Source organism: Eleutherodactylus coqui, chromosome 3, assembly GCF_035609145.1.
Source record: "Eleutherodactylus coqui strain aEleCoq1 chromosome 3, aEleCoq1.hap1, whole genome shotgun sequence".
NCBI lineage: Eukaryota > Metazoa > Chordata > Amphibia > Anura > Eleutherodactylidae > Eleutherodactylus > Eleutherodactylus coqui.
In genome coordinates this window covers 313,318,313-313,343,394 of record NC_089839.1, presented here as the reverse complement: position 1 = coordinate 313,343,394, position 25,082 = coordinate 313,318,313, and the positions used below count along the sequence as shown (strand labels likewise).

Below are 25,082 nucleotides of genomic sequence, written 5' to 3'. Positions count from 1 at the left end.
TCTCAGAGAAGGTTACACTGTTTCTGTAACTCAATGGAAACAATGTAACGAGTTGTGCCGTCTCTGTAAGTCCTTCACTTCGATGGGAGATATGGAAACAGCACAGAGCATGTGGATGTTTATAGTCAGTCTGAGGGCCGCGGGGGCCACAACATGCGATAGATGCAGAGGTAGGACCAGGGCTGTAATCGCTGGTGCTGCTCTAGGCACAGCGTCTGAATGGGCCCCATATAAGGCCGGGTTCACACTGTGACTTACTGTGCGCCCAGCCCTTCCATCCCACAGTTCTGTCTGAATCGCCGAAAATGGCATTTCGAGCCCTGGGAGGAACCGTAGACCTCATTTAGTCACACAGAGTCCGGGGCGTCTCCCTGTGATGTGGTTCACATTCTTTTCCATTAATTTCTGGCAGACAGAGCAGCGCAGCCGACTACAATATTCTGTTCTCCAAATATATCTCACTGAAGTCTTTGGTCTCCGCTTGACTCATTAACGTCTCCAGTTCTGCTGGAGGTCCCGTCTGATTACCATTTTCTGTGAGGCAGATGGAATGCGGGGACAGAAAGTCACAGTGAATGAGGCTGTGTGAATGAACCATTAGTCATACATCTGAGAATGGACATCAGCAGGGGTCAACCTGCCAGGAGGGAAGTTGGGACACTCAGCCCAATAGGCTGCTGCTAAAACTACAATACACTGCAGTACAGAAGTATTGCAGTAGATCTTAAAAGAGACATGGCAGCCAATTCCAGTACATGTGAACGGGCCCTCTGGGGATGTTCACACATAGCAGACATGCTGCAGCATTCTGCAGGTAGTACAGATTGGATCTCGTGTACATGACGTGGGGTGAATACCTGCATTGTAATTAACTTGCAGTATGGATTTTTAATATGCAGCCTATAACTTTATGCTACAACTTACACCTCTTCAAACGAGGCCAAATCCTATCACAATCCGTGTGTCACATGATGACTTTAAAGAGCATCAACACCGAAATCCACTCCGTGTGGATGTAGCCTTAAAGGGTTTTACAGGAAGAGGAACCGCTTACTTGGTCTAGCGGTACCAGCACCTCCATCGTACGGTCCGGTTCCAACATGGAGTGATGTGGCGAGGCCTTCCATTGTCTGTGACATCATCACAGGGGGCCGACTGCTGGCTTATCTCCATAACGGAGCCGGCATACTTGTCTGCATCGGCCATGACAGAGAAGAGGGCTAGCTTAGTTATTGAAATAACCCAAACAGCCAGCCGGCTGCAATGACATCGCTGGAGAGATTCATACAACGGGACCCGAAGACTTGGCTATGATTGATAATGTTTTCCTAAAAGCAGCACAACCAATGGGGTCATTCTGATAATACTTTATTATTAGGGATGAGCGAGTATACTCACTAAGGCACTGCTCGCTCGAGTAATGTGCCTTAACCGAGTATCTCCCTGCTCGTCCCTGAAGATTTGGGAGCCGCCGCAGCCGACAGGTGAGTTGCGGCGGGGAGAGCGGGCGGGAGAGAGAGATCTCCCCTCCGTTCCTCCCGACTCTCCCCCGCAGCTCCCCGCCCCCGAATCTTTAGGGACGAGCAGGGAGATACTCGGCTAAGGCACATTACTCGAGCGAGTAGTGCCTTAGTGAGTATACTCGCTCATCCCTATTCATTATTAAAAACCCCATGTGTCCTAACTAGTCCCGAGCTCGCCGCACATCCTATAGGGGTTGACTAGCCCCCATGGAGCTGCGTGTAACTATAAAGAGGAAGAAAAGAATAATGAGGGTAGGAAGAGAGAAAACGGATTATCAATCATAATCAATGCTTCCCTTACATCTCACAGCAGCACAACCAATGGGGATTTAGCAAGAAGTGACCCCAGCGGGAGGGACCTCATGCAGACTGCCCGAAAATCTAGAAATGAGTCTATAGCGAGTGATGAGAGTGCTGCGTGAGGGCAACAGGCCGAACCACAAATGTGTTCCAAGTGAACCAAACTTCTCTCTGCCAAGGAAGTGGACATCGCCCACGTAGAAAGCACCTTTACAATCACGGGTGGATCCAGACCCGGATCTTCATGGGTCCACCTGATGGCCTCCTTTATCCACCTTCTTAAAGTAAGATTTGATGCTTTTAGTCCTTTATTCTAAGGAGTGAAAAGGATTAACAAAGTCTCGTCTGACAGGTCGACCTGCAGCGGTAAAGCTATAAGTGTCTAGTCCAGGGTTCCCCAACTCCGGTCCTCACGCCCCCCACAGGTCATGTTTTCAGGATTTCCTCAGTATTGCACAGGTGATGCAATTATTGTCGGGGCCTCAGAGATTGCCACAGGTGTTCTTACTATAGGATGTCCTGAAAACTTGAACTGTTGGTGGTCCTTGAGGACTGGAGTTGGGGACCCCTGGTCTAGTGAACGTAAACTAGACTCGGTATCAGCGGAGGGTTCTGGACTCGGCCCCGGTAACAAAAGGAGCGGCTTCAGATTTTGATCTGAGGGAACTTTATGAGTGACGGTCGGGAGAAACCTCAGCAACACCTTATCCGGTAAAAAAGTAACATAAGGCTCGGAGGCCGAGAAGACCGGAAGCTTCCCAACCCTCCCTGAGGAAGTGGTGGCCAATAAAAAGGGTTACTTGTATCGAGAGGACCTTGTGATGCCTGTCCTGTAGCGGTTCAAATGGTGGAAGGCATAGGCCTTAAAGAACGGTGGAAAGCTCCCAGGAGTAAAAAGGCTTAAAGACCCTTGGTCCAAGGCAAGTGGCTCCTTTCCAAGACTGAAACCTGCACCATTAGGGTTGTTATACAAAGGCCCTTGTCTAGACCACTTTGTAGGAAGTCTACAACCTCACTTAAGGACGGATCCTCCGCATTAATCACTCTCTGAACACAAGGCAACAAAAGGATCGTAACTCTAGCATGGTGGAATCCACTCTAGAATGCGACAAGATCTGCAGAACCGCCCGCGATATCCCTTTGTATCTTTGTAGGGACTGGTCAACCTCCAAGGCTGTCAGGCTGAAGGTCTTCAGGTGAGCACAGGTCCGGGTGCCCTACGGCAACTAGGGACTAATTAGTTCATTATTTAATACTCCATTAACAACTTTATCTGTCGTATCAGTGCACAGGGGCAGAATTACCCCATTGGTTGTGCTGCTGTGGGACGTAATGGAAAAAGACTCAATGGCCCTAGACCAAGTAAGTATTGCGACTCTGAGGTCAAGGCCTTCTACTGGAACGCTCAGCCCCCATCTACACAAAGCTCCAACGGTCCTGACCCGCGCGGCGACCAGCGAGGAGATCTCCACCAAGTAACAGATTTATTTAAACACCACACGGCAGCTGCACACCACACAAGTTTATTGCTAAAAGTAATGCTCTACGTCGCGTATAATTTAAGGTTTAGTTTAAAAAGAAAATAAAAGTCTTTTGTGTTTTTTTTTCGCTTTTTTTTTTTTGTTGTTGACAGAGAACAATGGCGCAGAAGACGGCACGAGGGAAGCATTCCGAGTCTCACACCAAGGAAGAATCCATGTCCAAAACATCACCCTCCTCCAGGACTGGTGACTCCCGGACGTCCCCCATTGTTGGTGCGATCATTCATACAAGACCTGCAACCTTCCTATATGGTCACTACCGGGCTATCCCCTAGAAAATGGCGTCCGCCCCATCGGGCACTAGGTAGCTAGTCTTACAAAACGTTTCATTATAAATAAGCTTTCCTTTTAAATTAGCGGTCAGGGGGTGAAGCAGTCACTTTGTATCCTCCTCTGGTTATTGATATTTGTCATAAATTAAACATAAAGTGTCCGCGATTATTAGATGTATTAAATACTGCTGAGAAATGTGGGAGGAAAAAAAGTATCTGAAGATGATCCTCCAGAGCTGGAATCTGAATATAATCACAGGTGGACGAGTCACGGGGGGGCCCAGGAAGAATGAACATGGGCACTGGTGCCGCTGGGCGTACAGGATGGCATCACAAGCTGTGGAGAAGATGCACCCCAAGCCGGGGTGTGGTGAACCTGCGCCACTGTGAGAGGAGGCCCGTATGTCCGCGATGCCACGAGGCAGTTCGTTCGCTGTACACAGGCCTCCGCTTCACGGACAGGAAACCGTGTTTTGATCATTTCAGAACAGACATTTAGCTGCGAGATGAGAGGTAGACGCTCACTGGAGCAGAACGGCGTTTAACTCTTCTGTAATGTTTAACATCGCCTCACATGGTGCCAATTCCCTTCACAAAAACTTCCACTCCGTTTGTTTCATGTACAGACAAGTCCGGGCTGCTTTAAATATTAAACAAAAAGTCCAACTTCCTAATGCAAAATGTATCAAAACAAAGCAAGAAATGAGGATGAGGGACACAATGTGACGGCGGAGTCTGGAGGGACACAATGTGACGGCGGAGTCTGGAGGGGGGTTGGGGTCCTATTTAATGTCACACAGTTTAGACTCCAAATAATGTGTTGAGGAGATCACATCTTGTAACACTGTCCTGACGGGCGTTCTGCGGTCCCAGAAGTCCCCACAAGCTCCAGGAGACATCGGCAATCCCAAGTCTGCAGGTCTGAATGCAGGGCACCGGGTAAATCCATCCAGCAGTTCTCTCTTCCAAAGCATGATGAAGACTCAATCCAACCTTAGTCCAAAGTGAAAAATGTCACAGTAAAGAAGACGAGGTCCAGAGTGAATGAGACGATTGGCAAAGGTTTTATACTGCCCCTTTTCCAGTATGGCGGAGTAGGGGGGGGGGGGGGGAATGGGGCAGAAGCGGCAAGAAGCCTCACTCCATGATGGCTCGATACAGCGCTGGCTCGATGTAGTCCTCTCGATACCTGGAGTTGATGACTCGCTGTCGCTTCACTTCCTGCTTCACTTCCTTTTCTGCAAAGATTTCTGTAAAACGCATGTCAGACGCCACCGACTGTCAGGGAAGAAGAGGGGGGGGGGGGGGGGGTAAAGGGAGAGTTAGGGATGAGATTGGAAACAATGCTAATTATTCTTGTATCAGCAAACAGGAATCCTGCACACTGCACTAAGGTCCTGCGGCATCTGACATACTGTGCAGACACTGAACAAGCAGGGACTGCCTGATTATTTGCATTGCAGGAGAGGTCACTGCGCTGACTGTCCCCATGCATTACAGGAGCTAAGCTTAAGGACATGTTCAGCCAATCCAGAAGCAGTGTATAGTGTGAATGCGCTAAATAGAAAAACTGTAGCCACCATCTTGGATGACCAAAAACCGGAACCAGAACCCGCAGATTGGACAGATGGCAGAGAAAATAAGTGTAGGTAATCGACCCCCTGTGTCCTCCTCTGCCGGGACAGACTTCTGTCCCACAACCAGAAGGTTGCTTTAATTGATGGTTTGATGGTGGTCGCTGATCCTCCCGCAGTGATGTCGCTGTGAATGGAGCTCAGACTGAGCACGTGCGGTCGGTGCCCCCATTATAATTTTAGTGGGGCTGCCAAATAGCAGAGCGCTTGCCGCTCAGGTATCCTGGCAGGCCCATTGACAGTGAATGAAGCACTAGTGTGCGTATGTGACCAGCATTCCAGTAACCTTGTAGTAAGGAGGAGAGGGGGCCATGACTTGTTTGAGATCAGTGGGGGTCTCCATGGTGAGATCCCCATTAATTAGAAAGTTATCCACTATCCATGGAAAGGGGATAACTTGCAATTGTGGTGCAACCCCTTTAGTATCTGGGTGCAAGTGTAACATACAAGCATTTACTGCAGGGGGCGCCACAGAGGAGAGGAAACAATGTCTAATCAGTACTGACCAGACGAGTCTTTACTTTCTTTGGTAACTCTTCGTCAAGTGTGTACACGTCGTCTCTTTTTGCAGGTACGTGGGAACCATCTTCAAATTCGATCTAAGAGAGGTAAAAGTTATAAATTGCGCTTAAAATGGTCCATTTACACGGAGAGCGAGATTCTCACATCCAGAGAGTCCGACTGGCATCAAGAAATACAAACACAAGGTCTGATCTAAGCGTTGCTCCCCGGCTCGTCCTGCGCTCACCTGATACATCTGAATGGTGTGTGATGCAACAAACTTGGCACCATAGACGAGCCCATCTGTCCAACGGACCTGGACGATGTCGCCTGCGGGGGGCGGGCCCAGAGTAAGACAGTCACGGCTCTGCGGAGAAAAAAAGGAAGGAAGTGAAAAAAGGAGCAGCTGCTGCCGCCAGCGCCTCCCTGCTGCACCGGCTCCGCTGTACATAGCAAACAGAAGGATACAGGTACATTATATATAGCAGGAAGAAGGGTCTGCAAGGAGCCGAGAGGCCATGTGCCGACGTCTTTCACTCACCACTATGTCCTCTGGATAGAGATTGTCGCTGAAGGAGCCATCGTCAAAATTGACCTCATAAAACGTCTCCTTTGACACCTTGATCACTTCGCACTGGTAGTAGCGGCCATTCTTGTGCTTGCCGATGACACGCTGCCCCACCACAATGTCCTGGCGCGGGTCTTTGCCCTGAAGTTACATGAAGTGAGTCACACATCGGTGGCGCTAAACCAAGAGCAGTACAGAATCTCAACACTGACAGAGTACGACAGCATCCAGACCACCCGTTATGACGTCCCCTCCCGAGGCCAGCAGGGGGCGACTCTTCAGTCCTTACGATGTGTATAAAGGGGGCTTTTCATGTAGCTGGTGTAATGCACATGAGAATCTGTACTGGATGTAACCAGCATTCTGATAGTTCTCACTACAAGGACCTGCGGTTCATTTTTTGTGTTGTGGCAAGATTTCCTTTACTGTAAGATCAGTATATTTCGGCCACCGTACGGAGGGGTGTCCTAGCCGACACTCTGAAGAGACAACTTAGGGCAGACCGGACGTAGCCTATCAGTCAGCCTCGGGGATCATAGAACAAATGAAGTCCCCTCCTTTAGTCCAAACTGGAATCAGCACTAATCATGGTGCCTCAGGGGTTAAATAGCTGGGATCAGATCTCTACCATTACTGCAGATGAGGGTGGGTGTCATTTTTTGGGGCAGGGTTTATTAACCCCTTAGTGATGCGGCTTATTTTGGACCCAAAGACCACGATTATTTGAGGAATTCTTATTTCCACTTTTCAAAACCTAAAATTTTCAAATATTTCTGCTGATGCGGCCGGACGAGGGCTTGATTTTTGCGTGGCGAGCTGTAGGGTTTATTAGTGGGGGTACGTATAACATTTATAACTTTTTTTGTGGTGAGCAGAGAGAAAAACAAGACAAAAAACACACCAAAAAAAGATCAATTTTGCTCCCCCCCCACAGCGGTAAATCCTGCAGCACAGAGGCTCGTTCACACTCGTGTATTCGCACAGCCTATTGGGCACGCAATATGCAATCGCATGAAAAACAATGCGTTCTATTACACGGCATGTCCGACCCAGGTGTGTATTACGCACAGTAGATGATGTATAACTGCATGTGCGATATGCAGGGAGCCGAGGCATGTGCTGGGTGTTTATGCACAAAATCAGTGAGATTTCCTGATGGGGACCCAAAAAGAAAGGGAACGTGACAGCGTGTATGTCGGCTCATGAATACGCTGCGTATTCACAGACCAAAATGCGTATGTGCCCGGGTGCCCCTAAACGGCAAGATAAAGTCTCTGTGCGGCTTGGCACGAGTACAACAGCATCGAGATTATATACTTTTTTTCATGACTGCATTCAGAGTCCTTCAAACGGTCTTCTTCATGGAGGAGCTCTGCGAGGGCGGTAGGACTCGTGTGATGAGCTGCAGTCAGCAGGAGTAGCATTTAGGGGTACACAAAGCTTCTACACTACAATGGTTTGTCATGCAGGATGAAACGGGTGTTGGAGATACGATAATACCAATATGTGCCCCCCCGTCCCCCCCCAAGTAAATAAACTGAGGGGAAAGTCGGAAAATGTAGTTTGTTTTTTTTTAGTTCCTGTAGGAGGCTTAAACCTACAAACAGATGATCATATGAGTGTCCTGATAATACAGTGTAATACTTCTGTACTGCAATGTATTATCACTAATATAAAATCCCCCAAAAATTGCAACGTCCTTCAGTCCAACGGGGTAAACGGGCTGCACATGTGGGAAGGATAGTTTGTGTGTGGCACCGATCAGAGGACATTTATGCATTACCTCATTTTGGGACGGCTTGTGTCTGAAGCAGGTTATATACACCACAAACGGCCAGTCGTCGGGCTGCATCATCACGCCGGCAGCTTGGGCACAGGTGGCGTGGAAAGAGGTGGGGCAGCGACCGTGAGAGCACTGGATGCAGCATCCTGCAACCCGCTTTCTCCTCTTCCTGCAGAAAGCACATTTCTAGGAAGACAAAACAGAGGTCACAGAAGGTGAAGGGTCGGACCAGACAAACAAAGGTCACAATTATATATACTCAGCGTGGCTTTGCCCGGGAGCTGTATACACGACCTAACAGTGTGATACCAAGATAAGTGCTGTGCGCCACTGCCAAGAGGAGCGAGTAACCCGACCGAGAGGGTACTATACACACTAGCTCTAACCCTGGACACACATAGGTCTGCGTTGGAGCCGTGTACACACAATGGGGCTTATTTACTATTGTAAAGTCAACGGGCACAAACTGCAGCAGAAAACTATGAAGCGTGTTTTGCGCCACATTTATGAAGGGCGTTCATTAAAGATTTCGCCTGACCCACTTCTACTGATCGCAGGACGTTGAAGCTGCACACGTGTAATGATACAAGTCTCTGGAGGTTACGTGCCAATGTGCAACTCTGAACTGATAATGGTCTTTCTTTTACAGGCGCTGAAGCGGTGCGAGGCCTCATAACGGACCCAGTCATCCTTAACTTGAAAGGGCATAAACCAAGGGAGACAGTCGATGAGATGAAAGGTTTAAGGGGAGGATTCCCCATCATATGATGTAGTCAAGAACCGACATCGTCCATTCAAATGTGGTCGGACTTCGGTGGAAACGGCTCCAAGTCCGGGGTGACCCCACTCCGCTATCCATAAACACACCGTCCAGCACATGGAGGCTGCCATTTTGGAAAATTGCCATGTAACCATTTGTGACCTAGCCCAAAATGTCAATCATCCAAGACCATCTTCATATGGATAAGGTATCCACTCGCTGGGTTCGCCGACTGCTCACACCTTTCCAGAAGCAGGAATGAGTCGAATGCTCCCCGATCTGCCATGGAAGCCAGGAGGACTTCAGACTGATCCCACAGGATGAACGCTGGGCCATCACTACGATCCCGAGACCAGTCGATGCAATGGAAGCATCCGGACTCACTGCCTCCAAAGAAGGCACGTGCCCATCCCTCGGCAGGCAAGGTCATGCTCACAGTCTTTTGGGACTGGCACGGAGTCTTGATGGATTTCCTAGCACAGGGTACTACGATTACTGGGGCATACTCTGCTTCACTGCTGCGGAGATTGTGGGAGGCCATCAAAACCAAGAGCCGTGGCATACTCACTAAAGGTACCTGACTTCTGCAGGACGATGCCCCAGTTCACAACTCACATGGTGCCCAGATTGAAGCCCGCTGCTGTGGGTAGGACATTCTACCGCATCCCCCTTATTCACCTGACCGCGCACCATTGCACTTCCACCTCTTTCCAACAAGGAAGTCATTTTTGAAGGGGAGGCATTTTCCAGAAGAGACTGATTTTCAAAGTCACAACATGGCTCTTGGAGCGACCGGTCGCCTTCTACAAGCCAGGCGTTTACAGCTGTAGACGTGTGCGTCCCTATAGGTGGCACCGATGTAGAGGGGGACTAATAACTGGGCCAAGTAATGTTGCTCTCGGTCCACAGGAAGTGGGTCAGGGGAAATCATTAATGAACGCCCCTTGTACTATGTGTTTTAGACTTTTTTGCTTTGTCCAACAAAAGTGCGTTTCTTTAGAAAGGGGGCGTGGCCTAAATGACAAAATATGGCTGTAAATGGCGCAACATTTTTGGTGTAAAAATGGATTGAATTGTCTGCGTACATCGGACAATCATTTTTATGCTAGCTGAAACTGAATGAATACTGATGCAGGCACTAACCCGCCCCCCCCCCCCCCCAAAAAAGTCTAATCAAAAACACAAAAATAAAAAAAAACTTTCTGGATGGACACTCACCAGTCTGAATCTCATCAGGGGGATTTTGCTGATGTCTACAGGACGCCTCTCTGCAATGTTCACGAATTTAGCTTCAGTCACTGCCACGGCGCACAACACGTGCACCCACCTAGCGTCAGCGCAAAAATAACCCAATTAATGTGGTCAGTGAGGACAATGCATCCAGCGTATACAGACATCTAAAGTTCACAGCAACCACGAGGAGGCGCATAGAGTTAAAGCAAGTTCAAAACTCAGGGAATAGAGGGATAAGACGTACCGGTTATCGTTGGCCTTCTGTAAGGCTCCTCCGCGCAGAGAACACAGGCTGCAATCCTAAAGAGAGAGGGGACACTGTGAGAACATGCCAGAGTCAGCAGAAGCAGACTGACCGCGCCGGGCGTGCCGCCGTACCTCAGACATGGCGTTCTCTTCACACCTGGAGCAGACCCAGCCTTCTACCGCTTTATCCTTCGGCACACCATAGCAGCCTGTAAAATAAAAGGAGGGTTACACCCAAATTAGGACTGCAGATTTTACAGAGAGACACTAAAGGAGTTGTCCAAGTTGTAGTTACTAGCAAGTCAGCATATGTCCACCGCTACCTGCTCCCACCGCGCCGGGTCTCCCCTCTGACATCACATTTACAGGCTGCCGCAGCCGGTTTACGGGGCGTCACAAGCGCCGCAGCCAACAGAGCTCAATGCTCGATCGCTGAGTTCATTAATACAAGGACAGCGCCGCAGGAGAGGAGAGAGATGTATGCAGAAGACAGTAGGAGGTAAAAGGACCTACCTGCAGCGGACGGCCCCGGCCGACACAACCCTTTTACACGGGCCGAGAAATTGTTCGGATTCCCGCTAGATGCAGGAAGGTGAACGATTATGGCTCAGTATAAACGCATCAACTGAACGACGGACAAGAATTCATTTGCATCTCGGGTATGCATGTATAAAGATTGAACAGCGGTCAGCCAGTATAAACAGGCAGCGTTATTTATGACCAACTGCTGGTTTAGGGTTAACAGAGGCGGGTGGGCAGGGGCGATCCTCCATCCACCAGCAATGCTCATTCCTAAATAAGAGTATATTACCGCTGGGATGACCTGCCGGGCCTCCGAGTCTGACAGGTCATGTAAAAGGGCCCTAGCTTCAATTAGTAAGCATCAGCAAGATACCCCTAGTCCCACAGGACATCCAATAGGGGAGCGCCAATGGAAGAAGCCAAGGGAACAATTCTGCCTCAGTCAAACATGCAACCAGTAAGGAAAGAACACAATGCCATCGCTGCAGGTGTGGATGAAGTACAATATGGGGTGAACCCGTACAAACCACTGACTTCAAAGTCCGATACCAACACGGGCCTCCCCTATACATATTAGGCAATTCCAGCTTCAGCAACACTTTATGTGGACTTGATAAAGGAAGCGACGTCCTCTTAAGCACATTGCATAAGCAGTCTGTCCGTTAACCTTTATCTTGGAAGTTGGTTGTTAAACACTCACACACACTTTGGGCACAACTTGGTTCACGGCCCCCTGAATCTGAGAAGGTGATTTGGACCTGGATTGGAATATATGCATAGGGGACCCATAGTAGTATTAGATCTTGGCCCCCCATCTGAAGTAAGCGCCTTGTACAGCTTTAAACCATCTTGTACTTCATCCACAGCTGGAATGTGTGTTCTTACCGCCGGCGTGATCGCTGAGCTCGGTCACTGGCTGCAACCGCTGACGTCCCGTAAACAAAGGTCAGAGCGCACGTGCGGAGACAGGCCAGTGCTTGCCGATTTGTGGTTATGTTACTGCATGGGGAAAGAGAAAAGACAACCGACAACCACCTAATGACCAGAAGGCTTTGTGTTTGTGCCATTGATGTGGCTGCAGGAGGCCTTATTAAACGTAGAAGCGTTTTCTTACTGGATGACATTTGTGGGTTTACATTACTCAGAATTTATGTATCTTTATGGTACAAAACCAACAAGAACAGAAGCAGACCACAGACACAATATTCATCAGTTACCTGGTTTACTTCACACCGTTCACGTGTCACACTGACCAACCTGCCAGGTTCGTTATCACAGTTGTGCGCACATCTAATGACTGCAGAGCTTTAGATTTTTTTATGTAATGTGCAGAGAGATTATTTTATACGAGCGCTTCATTAAAAAAAAAAACCCTTTGTTTAATGCTATTAACCCTTAGTGACGGACCACCATTTTGTTCAGTAAAATGCTGGGTGGCATGGCAGCAGCCCGAAGGACCCCCATAATAGTCAATGGGGTCAGTCAGGTGCCGGCCTGTGGCATGTACATTGAGCTGAGCAACAGAGATGAATACTGTCAGAATGAACCTGCTCTCGGAGCATCACAGGGACCGACGGATTATGCTTTGGGTTTGCAAACAGAAGGAGCCGGATGACAGAAACAACAACTGGCAAGATCCGTCATCAGTAGATGCAGAGCTTAAAGTGAAGGGGCGGCACTTACTGGCATGCACACACACGTTGCATCTTCGACAGGTTATGAGCAGGCTGGTCCCATCGTCCTCCAGGAACGGGGCAGACAGGTTGATCTCAGAGTGGCTGCCGGTTGTTGTGAAGCACATCTCGGGTATAAGCGGCTTGGTCTTCAGGCGGAATCCGACAGGCGTCTCAGCTTTGATCTGTTCTGCGCAATCAGACTGGTGGATAAAGGAAACACATGAAATCTAAGAGGTTCAACAAGTTACAATAATATTACAACTCAGGATATTGTGTAACCGAGTCACAGATCGCCATCCTTACCCCAATGTGTGAGACACAAAGATTGTATCTACATGCAGGACAAACACCCCTTTAGGAACATTATATAGATTATGTTGTGAGAGACTTTGTAAATCCTTTGCTTTACAGCTACAGTCACAATTCTGCTAACGACCTCTCGGATGCAGCATTTCCCATAATTAAAGAGGTCGTAAATTACTGGTAGCCCATCCTGCTCATCAACTGTTTGCTGGGCTGATGTGCTAATGCACCAAGTTGATTTCTGCTGGAAGCAGACAGCTCTGTTCCCACTGCAGTGGTCAGGTTTGGGATTGCAGGCCATTCACTTCAAATGGGAACGTTGCCTGTAATACCAAAACTGGACAGTACAGTGGGAACAGAGCTGTTTGCTTCCTGCAGAAATCAGCTCAGTGCCCAAGCACACTGGCCCAGGGAGCAGTTGATTAGCAGGGTTTCTAAGCGACAGAAACCTGTTGATCTACTATTGATGACCTATCCTGCAAATAGGCCATTAATAGTTTCACAACTGGGCAACCCCTTTAAAATCATGCAGACTATGGTGCACGCTAGCAATGCCCAGCAGCAAAGCAAAAACTATATAAAGGCTGAACCAGCAGTAAAAAGACAAAGATGCAAGATCCCTACCGTAACGGGAAAGCTCAGTGCAGGTCTGGATGTGAATGTGACACAAGACAATATAATGATCAATACAAGGAGACTTACAAGATTTACCCACCTGATAATAAGTCTGGAAGAGCAAGCAGATGGAACAGTGAGGGGGCAGCTGAGACATGGCCAGATTATAGTCTCTCTCCACCTGGAAATTTGGGGGTTTGTGCTTCCAGAGCTGAGCGAGGGGTTTGGCCCATATCTCAGTCTCATCGAACTCTTCATCCATTGGCATCTGGTCCGGCTGCTCTATAGATGACAAGGAAAACAGAAGGAGGAAGTGAAGCAGTTGGGCATTTCAGCCAATACTCCTACAGCACTGGAAAAGACAGGAAAGCAGACACGTACCATCATCACTGCCGCTGTCCTTCATCACCAAGGGGTGGTAACGGGGAAGCTTGGAGAGAGGTTGGCGGCGGCTAATGGCATTGAAATTCTCCTGAAGGGAGTCGATGTGCTTCTCTGCAACCTGTATGATAAATAGCACACTGAATACAGAATCAACCCCCCTCCACCTACTGAAGGACTCCCCCTACAGTCCGCTGTGCATGCCTCCACCCCTGCGTGCCACGTACCTCTTTAAGCTCATGTTCCGTAAAACTGTCCATAGCGCTGGTCTTTTTCCACAAGACGGGTTTGCTCTGCCCTTTGGCATAGCTGTGCATGCTACGAGACTTCTTGGGGCAAGATCCATGCGGAGCTTCCGAGTCTGTGTCCGATGAACCTGAGCTGTCTTGGGAGGATGAAAACAAGGAGGAGCTCTCTGCACTGGTGGAAGGGCTCCCAGGGTTAGAGATGGGGGTGGTTGTTCCTGAGGTGGCATAACTTTCCACGTTTTTCAAGGTTTCGAACTGCTGTCCAGAAGACCCTGAAATAAAGACAAAAGGAGACCCCAGATTAAGTCACATGACCAGAAGAACTTCTATATATCAGCGGAGACATGTTATCAGATGACCTGGCCTTACAGGATGGTTATATCCAGGTATCACAAGGCACTACCTGCTTCCACGTCATCCTCCAGACCGTCTTCTACTTTAATGTCTTCTGCGCAGGGAGGCTCTAGGTCACATTGCTCAGGGCAGAGTTCATCCTTAAATTCCTCGCTCTGGCTCAGCTCCTTGGGAACCTCCAGACACACTCTGTGGCGCTTCGTTCCTATGCGTTGTTTGGTCACACTGGAGAAAGATCGAGTAAAGTCAACTAGCCAGATAGACCACAATACTGTAAAACGAGTCGTTGCAGACCGACGACTTCAAGCAGAGCCATCGCTTTACGGACAGAGCAGCTGTACTTTTGTTGTGGTCTGTGGCAGATCGGCCTTCACCTTACTATATACTACACCGGCATTCACACTCGGTCCAGGAGTGGAAAGCATTCCTTTAAAAGTGCGACTCACAAAAGTTAGCTGGTAAGAGGGACTAACTTGGTTTATGTTTAGTGTCGCCTCCTAGGGGCACAAGCTATACAAGGTCTTCTGTGTCCCCCAATGATACAGACGTGGACGTCTTACCATATTGATAAGTTATGCTAAACGTTTCCCATTAGGTGGGGTCTGATCACCGGGGACCTCACTGAGTCTCTCCACAAGAAATGCACACACAACCCCAACAGCGGTGGTGGAAGAATTTCCATTATCATGCCTTTAAGAACTAAAACACTTCTGACATGTCCTATAGATAGGTTTCTCAATAACGTAAGCCATATTGGTATATCTAGATATCTTGTGCCATACTGAGCATTCCAGTGGTGGATGCACTCCAGATGTACCAGGCTCAAAACAGTGCTGAATCAGGAGGTTGACTATTCCTCAAAAGGGGTATTCCGGTCAGTGCATGAAATTACAAGCCCCCCCCCCCCCCAAACCAATCCACTGGATGGGCGAAAACTGATAGATGGGATCGGTGGGGGTCCCAGTCGCCAAAAACAGGGAACTTGTGCCCCCCTTATTTTGTAGTGCAGGATCACTTATTCCAGTCCTCAAATGATGGTCACACATGCATGGCTGCGGCTTCATTCATCTCAGTGTGCAGATAGCAGAGTGTAGTGTTCTATGAAGTGAATGGAACCGCAGCCATGCATGCACCTTGCCTCTCCACTTATTTCAATGGCGCAGACTGACAGCTGAGCACTCTCGCATCGCAGGACAATCTATTGCCAGTGGGTTTGAGCCCTAACTCATCCACATAGCTTGTGCTGTAAATGCTGCGGATTTACTGCAGTATGTAGGCCTCTTGAGAAGGCACCTTTATGGTTACTGACCTTCTCCTTTGATCTGAATCAGCTTGTTGATCATCAGTAAATTCTGCCGCTTCGGGGGTGGGCAGCGAGTGGTCGATGACCGTATAGTCCTTTCCAGTCTTCCACAGTTTGTATCGCTCAGGTTGGAACTTGTGCACAAAGACGTCCATGGAGATTTTCACCATATCCTTCCTGCAGGAGCACTGCAAACAGGAGCAGATCATGAATGTCTAGAGGAGGTCTAAGAATATCAGACATGACATCTCCTCCAAGAGCAGGAGAACCACCTCACAGCGGCGGGACCAAAGCGGAGAGACACCCATCGGCAGACAGCACAGTCTCATAGGGTTTAGTCCCCCGTCAGTACAGAGCAGGGTTCTGGTTGGCTGGATGAAAGGCCTCGCCTGACTCCCACTAGACATCATCCAGATGATAAAGTTTGCTGTGCAAATTAAGACACTTTTCGCATACGCTGCACGCCCCACAGACTACAGACCCATTACGCTTGTAGGGCTATTCAGGCAAGACATTCTGACTTCTTCCCCCCATTCGGATCCACTTTTAGACAAGAATAGCCCATACAGCGTTAGGAACGCCGAACTGCACAGAAGGGCAGATTTACTATTTTAAATACGAGTTTTATGGTGCAATTTGCGCTACAAGGTTGGATCACATGATCTGCGCAACCTTTACTTAGTTTTTTTCCCCAGACACTTTTCCCCCCGACTTCCCAAAAGAGGGGTGCAGCCTAAATTACTTTGAAATGTTTTGTGTAAACTAGTAGTTGGTATAAACCTAAACTAGGTCACACAGACATATTAACACACAATAGACTTGCCATCCAACTGATGAATCATTTTCGAGCGCCTTCAGTCTGCCCTGTCCAGTAAACACAGGTGAATAAAGCCCTTATGCAAATACAGATGGGAGTCACCTGTGCGAACTGTAATGCAGCCTTTAGTAATGCAGCCCTGGACAATGGATATGCTAATAGAGGGCCCCTTGTGTAAACTGATAAGACATTACTAAAGGACAACACACTGGAGAGACACATGCCGGGTCAATAAACACCAGTCATTAAGGCGGGCTGCACATGGCAGAGACGGATTCCGGCTGTGACCCTGCGTACCGCTCTTTCTGTACTGTGGATGACTGCGGACACTCGCTGGTCATGCGCAACACAGATTTTTTTTTAAAAATTATATATAATATAAATATAATTATTTTTTTTTCCCGCCATCGCTAGGAGAGGACGTGGGTACCGGCAGCAGGGCTGCGGGTTAGTCAGCTTCCATTGACTTCAATCGTGGCCATCCGCACAGAGTCCGCAGCAAAATAGAGCATGCTGCGATTGTTCCTCCGCTAGCGGAACACGCAGTTATGTGTGAAGGAGAAAGCAATTTTACATACCTTTAAATGCATGCTACTTGCTGTGGAGCCTCTGACCGTGGATTCCGCAGTAAGAGTACGGTCGTGTGAAGCCGGCCTAAAAGGGTTGTCTGTATACTATTGATCGCAAATCCTTTAGATTGGTGGAGGACTGTCACCCAAGACCCTCTCCTGCTTAACTGTTTGCCGGGCCAGTGTGCTTGTGCACCTTTCTGCAGGAAGCAGACAGCTCCATTCAACAGCAATGGTCAGGCTTGGTATTGCAGGTTACATTCCCATTGAAATGGATGGGAGGATCTAGCTGCAATACCAAGCCTGACCACTACAGTGATAATGGAGCTGCCTGTTTGCTGCCGAAACTAGCTCAGCGCACCGGACTGGCAAGGGTCCTGGGTAATGAACCGCCACCAATCTACTGTTAATGACCAATCGACAGGAAAGGTTATCAATAGTTTACAACATCTTTAAGCTGTTAAATTCTGGATGTCAACAGATCTGTGTACAGACATCGAAGACCTGCGCTCAGCGACCAGATTATGGTAGAGTACGTTACAAGGTGTGAGGACATCCTGAGCACGGATCAGTTAAAGGAGTAATTCGACCAATATATCTACCGGCCACCAGAAAATGACAGCAGCAGCGCTGCGATAGAGCGGCCATAACGCTGCCTCTGTATTGGTGAAGTAGCCATGTATCCGTATCTGAGCACTAATACACAAACATTTACATTCAGGATAACGAGAGGCTTCCCTCTCCGCACGCACCAGAACAGCCTGCTTGCCGTACTCGATCCATCTTAAAGTCGCAAAGTTGGTTGACTCTGCACAGTTGAATCCGTGGTTGAACCCGGCATGATAACCATAAGGGAAGGTGATCATGAACTCTCCGGCTTCCTGCGTGACCTGAAGGGACAAGACGGAAGTTATGAGCATGAAGAGAAATAAAACAAATGCTGGACGTCCCTCTCCGATGTCGCCTCCGGAGGGCCCGCTCACCTTATCAAAGGGGATGCCGTACTTCTTCAGGATGAAGGGGGAGATGGCGGTCATTTTGTGGCGCAGAAAGGCTTCACAGCTCTTTGCGCTGCTGGGGAAGAAACCTGCATCACACCAAAAAAAGAGTCAATGAAATATCACAGAAGCAACACTCTGCTTTGAGTCACATGACCACGCACTAAACTCCCACAACTCTTTGTCCTCACGAGGTGCCAGAGTTTGGAAAGTCAAACGATAAGAGATGCCGCTAACACCTCTGAGGTGTCCAGGGGGCCTTAAGAGCTCCAAAGAGCAGACAGGGACATTAATTAAAAAAAAATGTGGTATGTAGAGAATGACCCCCACATGTACGTGCGCCATTGTTCGTATCCGCTATCGACAAGCAACATCTAGAAACTGCAGGCCCCCATTGAGAACACCACCCAAATCATCCCTGAAGACCCGGCGTAGGACCTGCATGACATCATTTCTGCATTTGTGAACTGACTACTTCTCGTCATTTTCCGTACTTGCCTTTGGCCAGTCGCTCCAGCCGTTTGCCGTGTTCCGGTGGAATGCAGTACCTGGGAAAGGAAGATCAATAAATGTTAATCTACTGCTGGGCTGGGCGAGGGCGAGGGGGCGCAGGTCAGATGACACACCATGACTTGGGCTCCCCAAAGTGCAGGTAGTTGATGCTGTAAAGGTCCATGTCCTCCGTGTGCCACGCGAACGAGGTTTTCCACATGCCGAAATACAGGTATGGAGTGTTGACGCCTTCTATGGTGATGCCGCTCTCCCTCTCCACCACATCCAAGATGGTATTCAGGCGGCCGATGTTCCATTCTTCCACATTCTGGATGCACAGAAACGACATTAGTAATGGAGTCCACATTGCTTTTCTTCCCCCATACTATATAAAGGGAATGCTCATCTGCTACACCATCGTATATTGTGGAGCCCACGTACAAGATCTGCAGCATACGGAAACCAATCAGCAAGACTGACGGCCACGGACTCCATACCTTGTCATACAGGGAACCATTCACGTCCGCCCCATAAATGGGAGCATTGAAGGTCAGGTTCTTCCAGTATTTGCGCTCCAGATCTTCAAAGTCAGTATAACGGGGAGTGCAATACCTGCAGAGACAAACCAGAAACGCTTAGGGCCCCCAAGAAAGCATAGCCATTACTACAAAGACTCTTCACAGTGACTCCAGCAGAATAGTGAGTGCAGCTCTGGAGTATAATACAGGATGTAACTCAGGAGCAGTACAGGATAAGTAATGTATGTACACAGTGACTCCAGCAGAATAGTGAGTGCAGCTCTGGAGTATAATACAGGATGTAACTCAGGAGCAGTACAGGATAAGTAATGTATGTACACAGTGACTCCAGCAGCAGAATAGTGAGTGCAGCTCTGGAGTATAATACAGGATATAACTCAGGAGCAGTACAGCATAAGTAATGTATGTACACAGTGACTCCAGCAGCAGAATAGTGAGTGCAGCTCTGGAGGATAATACGGGATGTAACTCAGCATCAGTACACAATAAGTAATGTATGTACACAGTGACTCCACCAGCAGAATAGTGAGTGCAGCTCTGCAGTATAATACAGGATGTAATTCAGGATCAGTACAGGATAAGTAATGTATGTACACAGTGACTCCACCAGCAGAATAGTGAGTGCAGCTCTGGAGTATAATACAGGATGTAACTCAGGATCAGTACAGGATAAGCAATGTATGTACACAGTGACTCCACCAGCAGAATAGTGAGTGCAGCTCTGGAGTATAATACAGGATGTAACTCAGGAGCAGTACAGGATAAGTAATGTATGTACACAGTGACTCCACCAGCAGAATAGTGAGTGCAGCTCTGGAGGATAATACGGGATGTAACTCAGCATCAGTACAGGATAAGTAATGTATGTACACAGTGACTCCACCAGCAGAATAGTGAGTGCAGCTCTGGGGTATAATACAGGATGTAACTCAGGATCAGTACAGGATAAGTAATGTATGTACACAGTGACTCCACCAGCAGAATAGTGAGTGCAGCTCTGGAGTATAATACAGGATGTAACTCAGGAGCAGTACAGGATAAGTAATGTATGTACACAGTGACTCCACCAGCAGAATAGTGAGTGCAGCTCTGGAGTATAATACAGGATGTAACTCAGGGTCAGTACAGGATAAGTAATGTATGTACACAGCGACTCCACCAGCAGAATAGTGAGTGCAGCTCTGGAGTATAATACAGGATGCAACTCAGGGTCAGTACAGGATAAGTAATGTATGTACACAGCGACTCCACCAGCAGAATAGTGAGTGCAGCTCTGGAGTATAATACAGGATGTAACTCAGGATCAGTACAGGATAAGTAATGCATGTACACAGTGACTCCACCAGCAGAATAGTGAGTACAGCTCTGGAGTATAATACAGGATGTAACTCAGGGTCAGTACAGGATAAGTAATGTATGTACACAGTGACTCCACCAGCAGAATAGTGAGTGCAGCTCTGCAGTATAATACAGGATGGAACTCAGGATCAGTACAGGATAAGTAATGTATGTACACAGCGACTCCACCAGCAGAATAGTGAGTGCAGCTCTGCAGTATAATACAGGATGGAACTCAGGATCAGTACAGGATAAGTAATGTATGTACACAGCGACTCCACCAGCAGAATAGTGAGTGCAGCTCTGGAGTATAATACAGGATGGAACTCAGGGTCAGTACAGGATAAGTAATGTATGTACACAGTGACTCCACCAGCAGAATAGTGAGTGCAGCTCTGGGATATAATACAGGATGTAACTCAGGAGCAGTACAGGATAAGTAATGTATGTACGCAGTGACTCTACCAGCAGCAGAATAGTGAGTGCAGCTCTGGAGTATAATACAGGATGTAACTCAGGAGCAGTACATGATAAGTAATGTATGTACACAGTGACTCCACCAGCAGAATAGTGAGTGCAGCTCTGGAGTATTATACAGGATGTAACTCAGGAGCAGTACAGGATAAGTAATGTATGTACACAGTGACTCCACCAGCAGAATAGTGAGTGCAGCTCTGGAGTATAATACAGGATGTAACTCAGGATCAGTACAGGATAAGTAATGTATGTACACAGTGAATCCACCAGCAGAATAGTGAGTGCAGCTCTGGGGTATAATACAGGATGTAACTCAGGAGCAGTACAGGATAAGTAATGTATGTACACAGTGCCTCCACCAGCAGAATAGTGAGTGCAGCTCTGGAGTATAATACAGAATAAGTGATGGGGCACCAGCTCATATCAGTGACAATTGTATCTCACTCACTTGTCACTGTTTGCAATCCGCCTGAAGTCTTTGACAGTCATCGGCTTCTTCTGTATGTTGTATTGTGTGAAGAGTCCTGACTGACCAGTGACTACTTGCTGAATAGGCGCTGGGATCACCAGGTCATCGAGATCGTCGTAGCAGAGCCGAGGCTTCCACTCCTTAGGAGGGACCACCTAGAATAGAGGCTACAGGTGACATCTGTATCTGTGCAGCGGTCATATAACACCCCACTGTCAGAGGCCGGATGAATCGCAGGGCTGCAACACTCGATCCTCGCAGCCAAGGAGGGCAAGTACCCGTGTGTGTTACGTGATGGGGCTCTAAGTTGCAAGAGTGATTTTCTAAGTGGGTAATCCCTTTACCAGCCTCCGTTGAGACTCTTACCTTGGCGAGGCCGGCACGGTGGGCTCCTTGGGATTCGATATATGCAACATAGCGCTTAAAGTCACGAAACTCCTCAATGGTTGGATGGAAGGTCATGATCCTAGAGTTGGGGTTCGGACACTCGATTTCACCCGCCATCTTGGTGACTTACGCCCAGCGGGTTTCACGGCGTCCTAGGACTGAAAGCAAAGATGGTTATTAATGTATGGGGAAAAATAAATATCAGTTCTCACACGATGTTATGTTGGCGGCCAGAAGCTTAAAGGGGAATTCCGAATACTTTTCTGAACTTGAACACATCCACTGGACTGGTGAAAAAATTACTACATGGGGGGTCTGATCACCAGAATGGGGGTCCCGGAGCTCCCTGAATGAATAGCGTGGTGGTCCAGAGACAGACAGGCCCCGGCTATCTGCCATGAAGGGGCAGCAGGCAGGTGAGACCACCACTATTCCTGCAGGAAACTTTGGGATCCACAGAGATCAGAAACAAGTCCGGTAACCGGAAAGACGATGGCTTTAATAACGAAGCGCTGCGCCTGTCCGGCGTCACCGGATATACAGAGTATATAATAACCCAGAAAGTCGTGTAATCCGGAATATAGTGGGGGTCCGAGGAGACCCCAGAGCTGCAGGACAGACCGCGGGCAGGTGTTGGTTTCTCTATTGATTGCTAGACACATTAATTCCCATATTGCTAATAGGAAACGGTCAGCAAGTAGCTGTTGGCAGATCTCACTATGTGTCCAATGAGGGGCTTCTCTGGGAGCGACCGCTCAACGGGCCGGTAATGGGAATGTGACACGTACAGCTGTAAACGTCCTTCAGTGTCACCAACTAGGAGGCAGAAACCCCTGCAGTCTCCTGACCCCTCCAGACTGAAACAGCTGATAACATAGAACAATAGATGGCATCCACTTACACTGATTGCCTGTGCTGTCCCTTTAAGAGCTCAGAGAAGATGTAAAGTCCCGGATTGTGTGTAATATAGATATATGCGTCCCCGGACAGCCTCGTGTATCCGCGGGCTCTGCAGCAGGGTCAGCAATTCCCTACATAATTGTGTTTATCGCTTGCTTGCATCGGGAACTACAACTCCCAGCATGCTTTGTTGTTATTTGCAGAAGCGGCTCCCTCCAATCACGGGGCTCCAAATCTGTGATTGACAGAAAAAAACGGAAGTGACGGGAGAAGGAGGCGGGGTGTAACCAATAATCTAGATTCTGATTGGCTAAAAAGAGCTGCGGACCGGAAATCGCGAACAGGGAAACGTGCGCTGCTCTCCCATTGGCTGCGGCCAAGCTGATTCTCTCGGCCTTTCTACGGTCTCCCCCTACGGGCCCTGTGGTACAAAGAGCGGTGTGTGATGACGGCGGAGGCGCGGGGACTTACCTGTGGGCGGCGGACAGCCGGACGCTGGAGGTCCCGACTCCGAGTGGTTTTTCTCACCGTCAGACCTTCGAAAGAGCGAGCAGCCACGTCCCCGGCGTGACTCTCTGGCTGATGCCGGCCTGAGGCCGCGGCGCTACCGAGGTTTCTCACAGATTACCTCCGAATAGCTCGGAGCTTCTTCCTCCGTCGTCTTTCGTTTTCTCTCTACTGCGCCTGCGCTCTGCTCCCGAAGCAAACCGAACACAGGCGACCAATGAGACCGTGCCGTCAGGCAACCAATCAGCGATCGCAGACGTCCCCATCTAGTGCAACGGCCGCCCTGCTGAGAGTAGCGCGATGCTGATTGGCTGCGGCTCAGAAACATCCGGCGACTTGGCCAATGAACGGTGGTATGAGTGTTCCTGCTGACCAATCCGCTGCTTGGGGTGTGGCTAGGACGGGCTGTGGTGAGAGCGGCGCTCGCGGCTGTTATTGTGTCTGCGCGCTGAGGTAACACAATGGAGGCGAAACGGCGGCGGCGGCCGAGTGAGAGGAGGGCGGCGGGGCCGGTGTGCGGGGCCAGCCCGTGGTGTAGGGGGCCAGCCCGTGGTGTAGGGGGCCAGCCCGTGGTGTGGGGGGCCAGCCCGTGGTGTGGGGGGCCAGCCCGTGGTGTAGGGGGCCAGCCCGGTCATGTGACAGGGGTGTGAATACTTCTCTGCTTCTCCCAGTAGTCCCGGTGATGTAGTTACACGGCACTCCCACAGGAGGTGCTCTCCTCTACACAGCGCTATTTCCTCAGGAGAGCAGTGATTCCTGCGTCCGCAGGGGCGCGGTTTCAGCGGTTGGACGGACGCCATGACAGCGGCTCGCGCTCCGCCGCCTCCTTCTGGGTCTTGTCCCGCGGTGCTGAATCCCCATTGACTTGCATTGTGGCTCTTCGCCCGCCGCGGTGGGGGTCGCCCTCCATCTTGGCCCGTATTACTGATTGCGGTGGTGTTACGCCTGATGTCATCCCAGCGGCTCTGGGGTTTTTTGTCTGTGTTTGAGAGATGCTGTAACTGCGCGCCGAAGAAAGGGGAAGACCCCCACAGTGGGCGGGCACGGGGGGGGCGGGCACACGGGGTGCGGGCACGGGGCGGACACACGGGGTGCGGGCACAGGGGGTGCGGGCACGGGGTGCGGGCACACGGGGTGCGGGCACAGGGGGTGCGGGCACAGGGGCGGAGGCGGTATGGAACGCGCCTATGTATTCAGAGCCACGACTTTACCAGCACAGAGCAGGACCGCCTCGCTCCCCGGTTTCCTCAGAGAGGCGGCGCCCCGGACCCCGCAGCTGAGTCATGTGACCGCTTAGCACAATCCGGACTGCGTTGGCGCTGTACAGTAAGACGACGGCGCGGTGTGACTCCGCCCAGCTGCGGGGGCCCACGTTCTGCACACTTTGGGACGCTCTCGGGGAAAAGGGGGGTTCCCTCTGCTGCGGCCAGACCCCCCGCCCCCTATGCCACCAGTCTGCGGGGACGCCCCTCCCCCCACGCTTTAGACCCCCAGAACCGACATAGTTGGATGCGCCACATTTATTAACCCTTTCAGGATGCGACCTTTTTTCCATTTTCGTTGTATGCATTTAAAAAAAAAAACACATCTTTTATCCGTCTCCGCCGCCGACTGCGGTTTGTTTTCTGCGCCGCCGTACAACGTACTGAAAACTCAAAGAATTCTAAGTGGAGTAAGATGGGAAAAAAAACGAAATTCTGCCATTTTTGGGTGCGTCTTGCTTCTACGACGCACAAACTGCAACAAAACTGACCGGATAATGTTGTTCCGCGGGTCGGTGTGATTACTGCGAGACCAATATATATATATATATATGCTGTTTGTTT

General features: G+C 49.4%; 1 protein-coding gene across 1 annotated transcript; it reads right to left on the bottom strand.

Moving 5' to 3' along the window:
* Window positions 1–3,330: 3,330 nt before the first annotated feature.
* Window positions 3,331–23,441, bottom strand: KDM4A (lysine demethylase 4A). Its single transcript, XM_066597937.1, has 22 exons — window positions 23,221–23,441; window positions 21,829–22,007; window positions 21,442–21,617; window positions 19,137–19,251; window positions 18,774–18,967; window positions 18,646–18,695; window positions 18,133–18,236; window positions 17,902–18,039; window positions 15,770–15,951; window positions 14,510–14,685; window positions 14,086–14,378; window positions 13,859–13,979; window positions 13,578–13,759; window positions 12,567–12,759; window positions 10,494–10,570; window positions 10,360–10,415; window positions 10,101–10,209; window positions 8,123–8,308; window positions 6,313–6,480; window positions 6,019–6,138; window positions 5,777–5,869; window positions 3,331–4,914 (listed from the first exon to the last, which is right to left on the bottom strand). The coding sequence occupies exons 2-22, from the start codon at window positions 21,964–21,966 to the stop codon at window positions 4,774–4,776; spliced, it is 3,012 nt and encodes a 1,003-aa protein (XP_066454034.1). The 5' UTR covers window positions 21,967–22,007; window positions 23,221–23,441; the 3' UTR covers window positions 3,331–4,773.
* Window positions 23,442–25,082: the final 1,641 nt, after the last annotated feature.

Coding starts and splice junctions, on each gene's coding strand:
- KDM4A (XM_066597937.1), bottom strand. CDS start 21,966: ATGGCGGGTGAAATCGAGTGTCCGAACCCCAACTCTAGGATCATGACC. Junction 12,760..13,577: donor TCTTCCAGACTTATTATCAG/GTGGGTAAATCT, acceptor TTTATCCACCAG/TCTGATTGCGCAGAACAGAT. Junction 4,915..5,776: donor AGAAAGTAAAGACTCGTCTG/GTCAGTACTGAT, acceptor CTTCCCTGACAG/TCGGTGGCGTCTGACATGCG.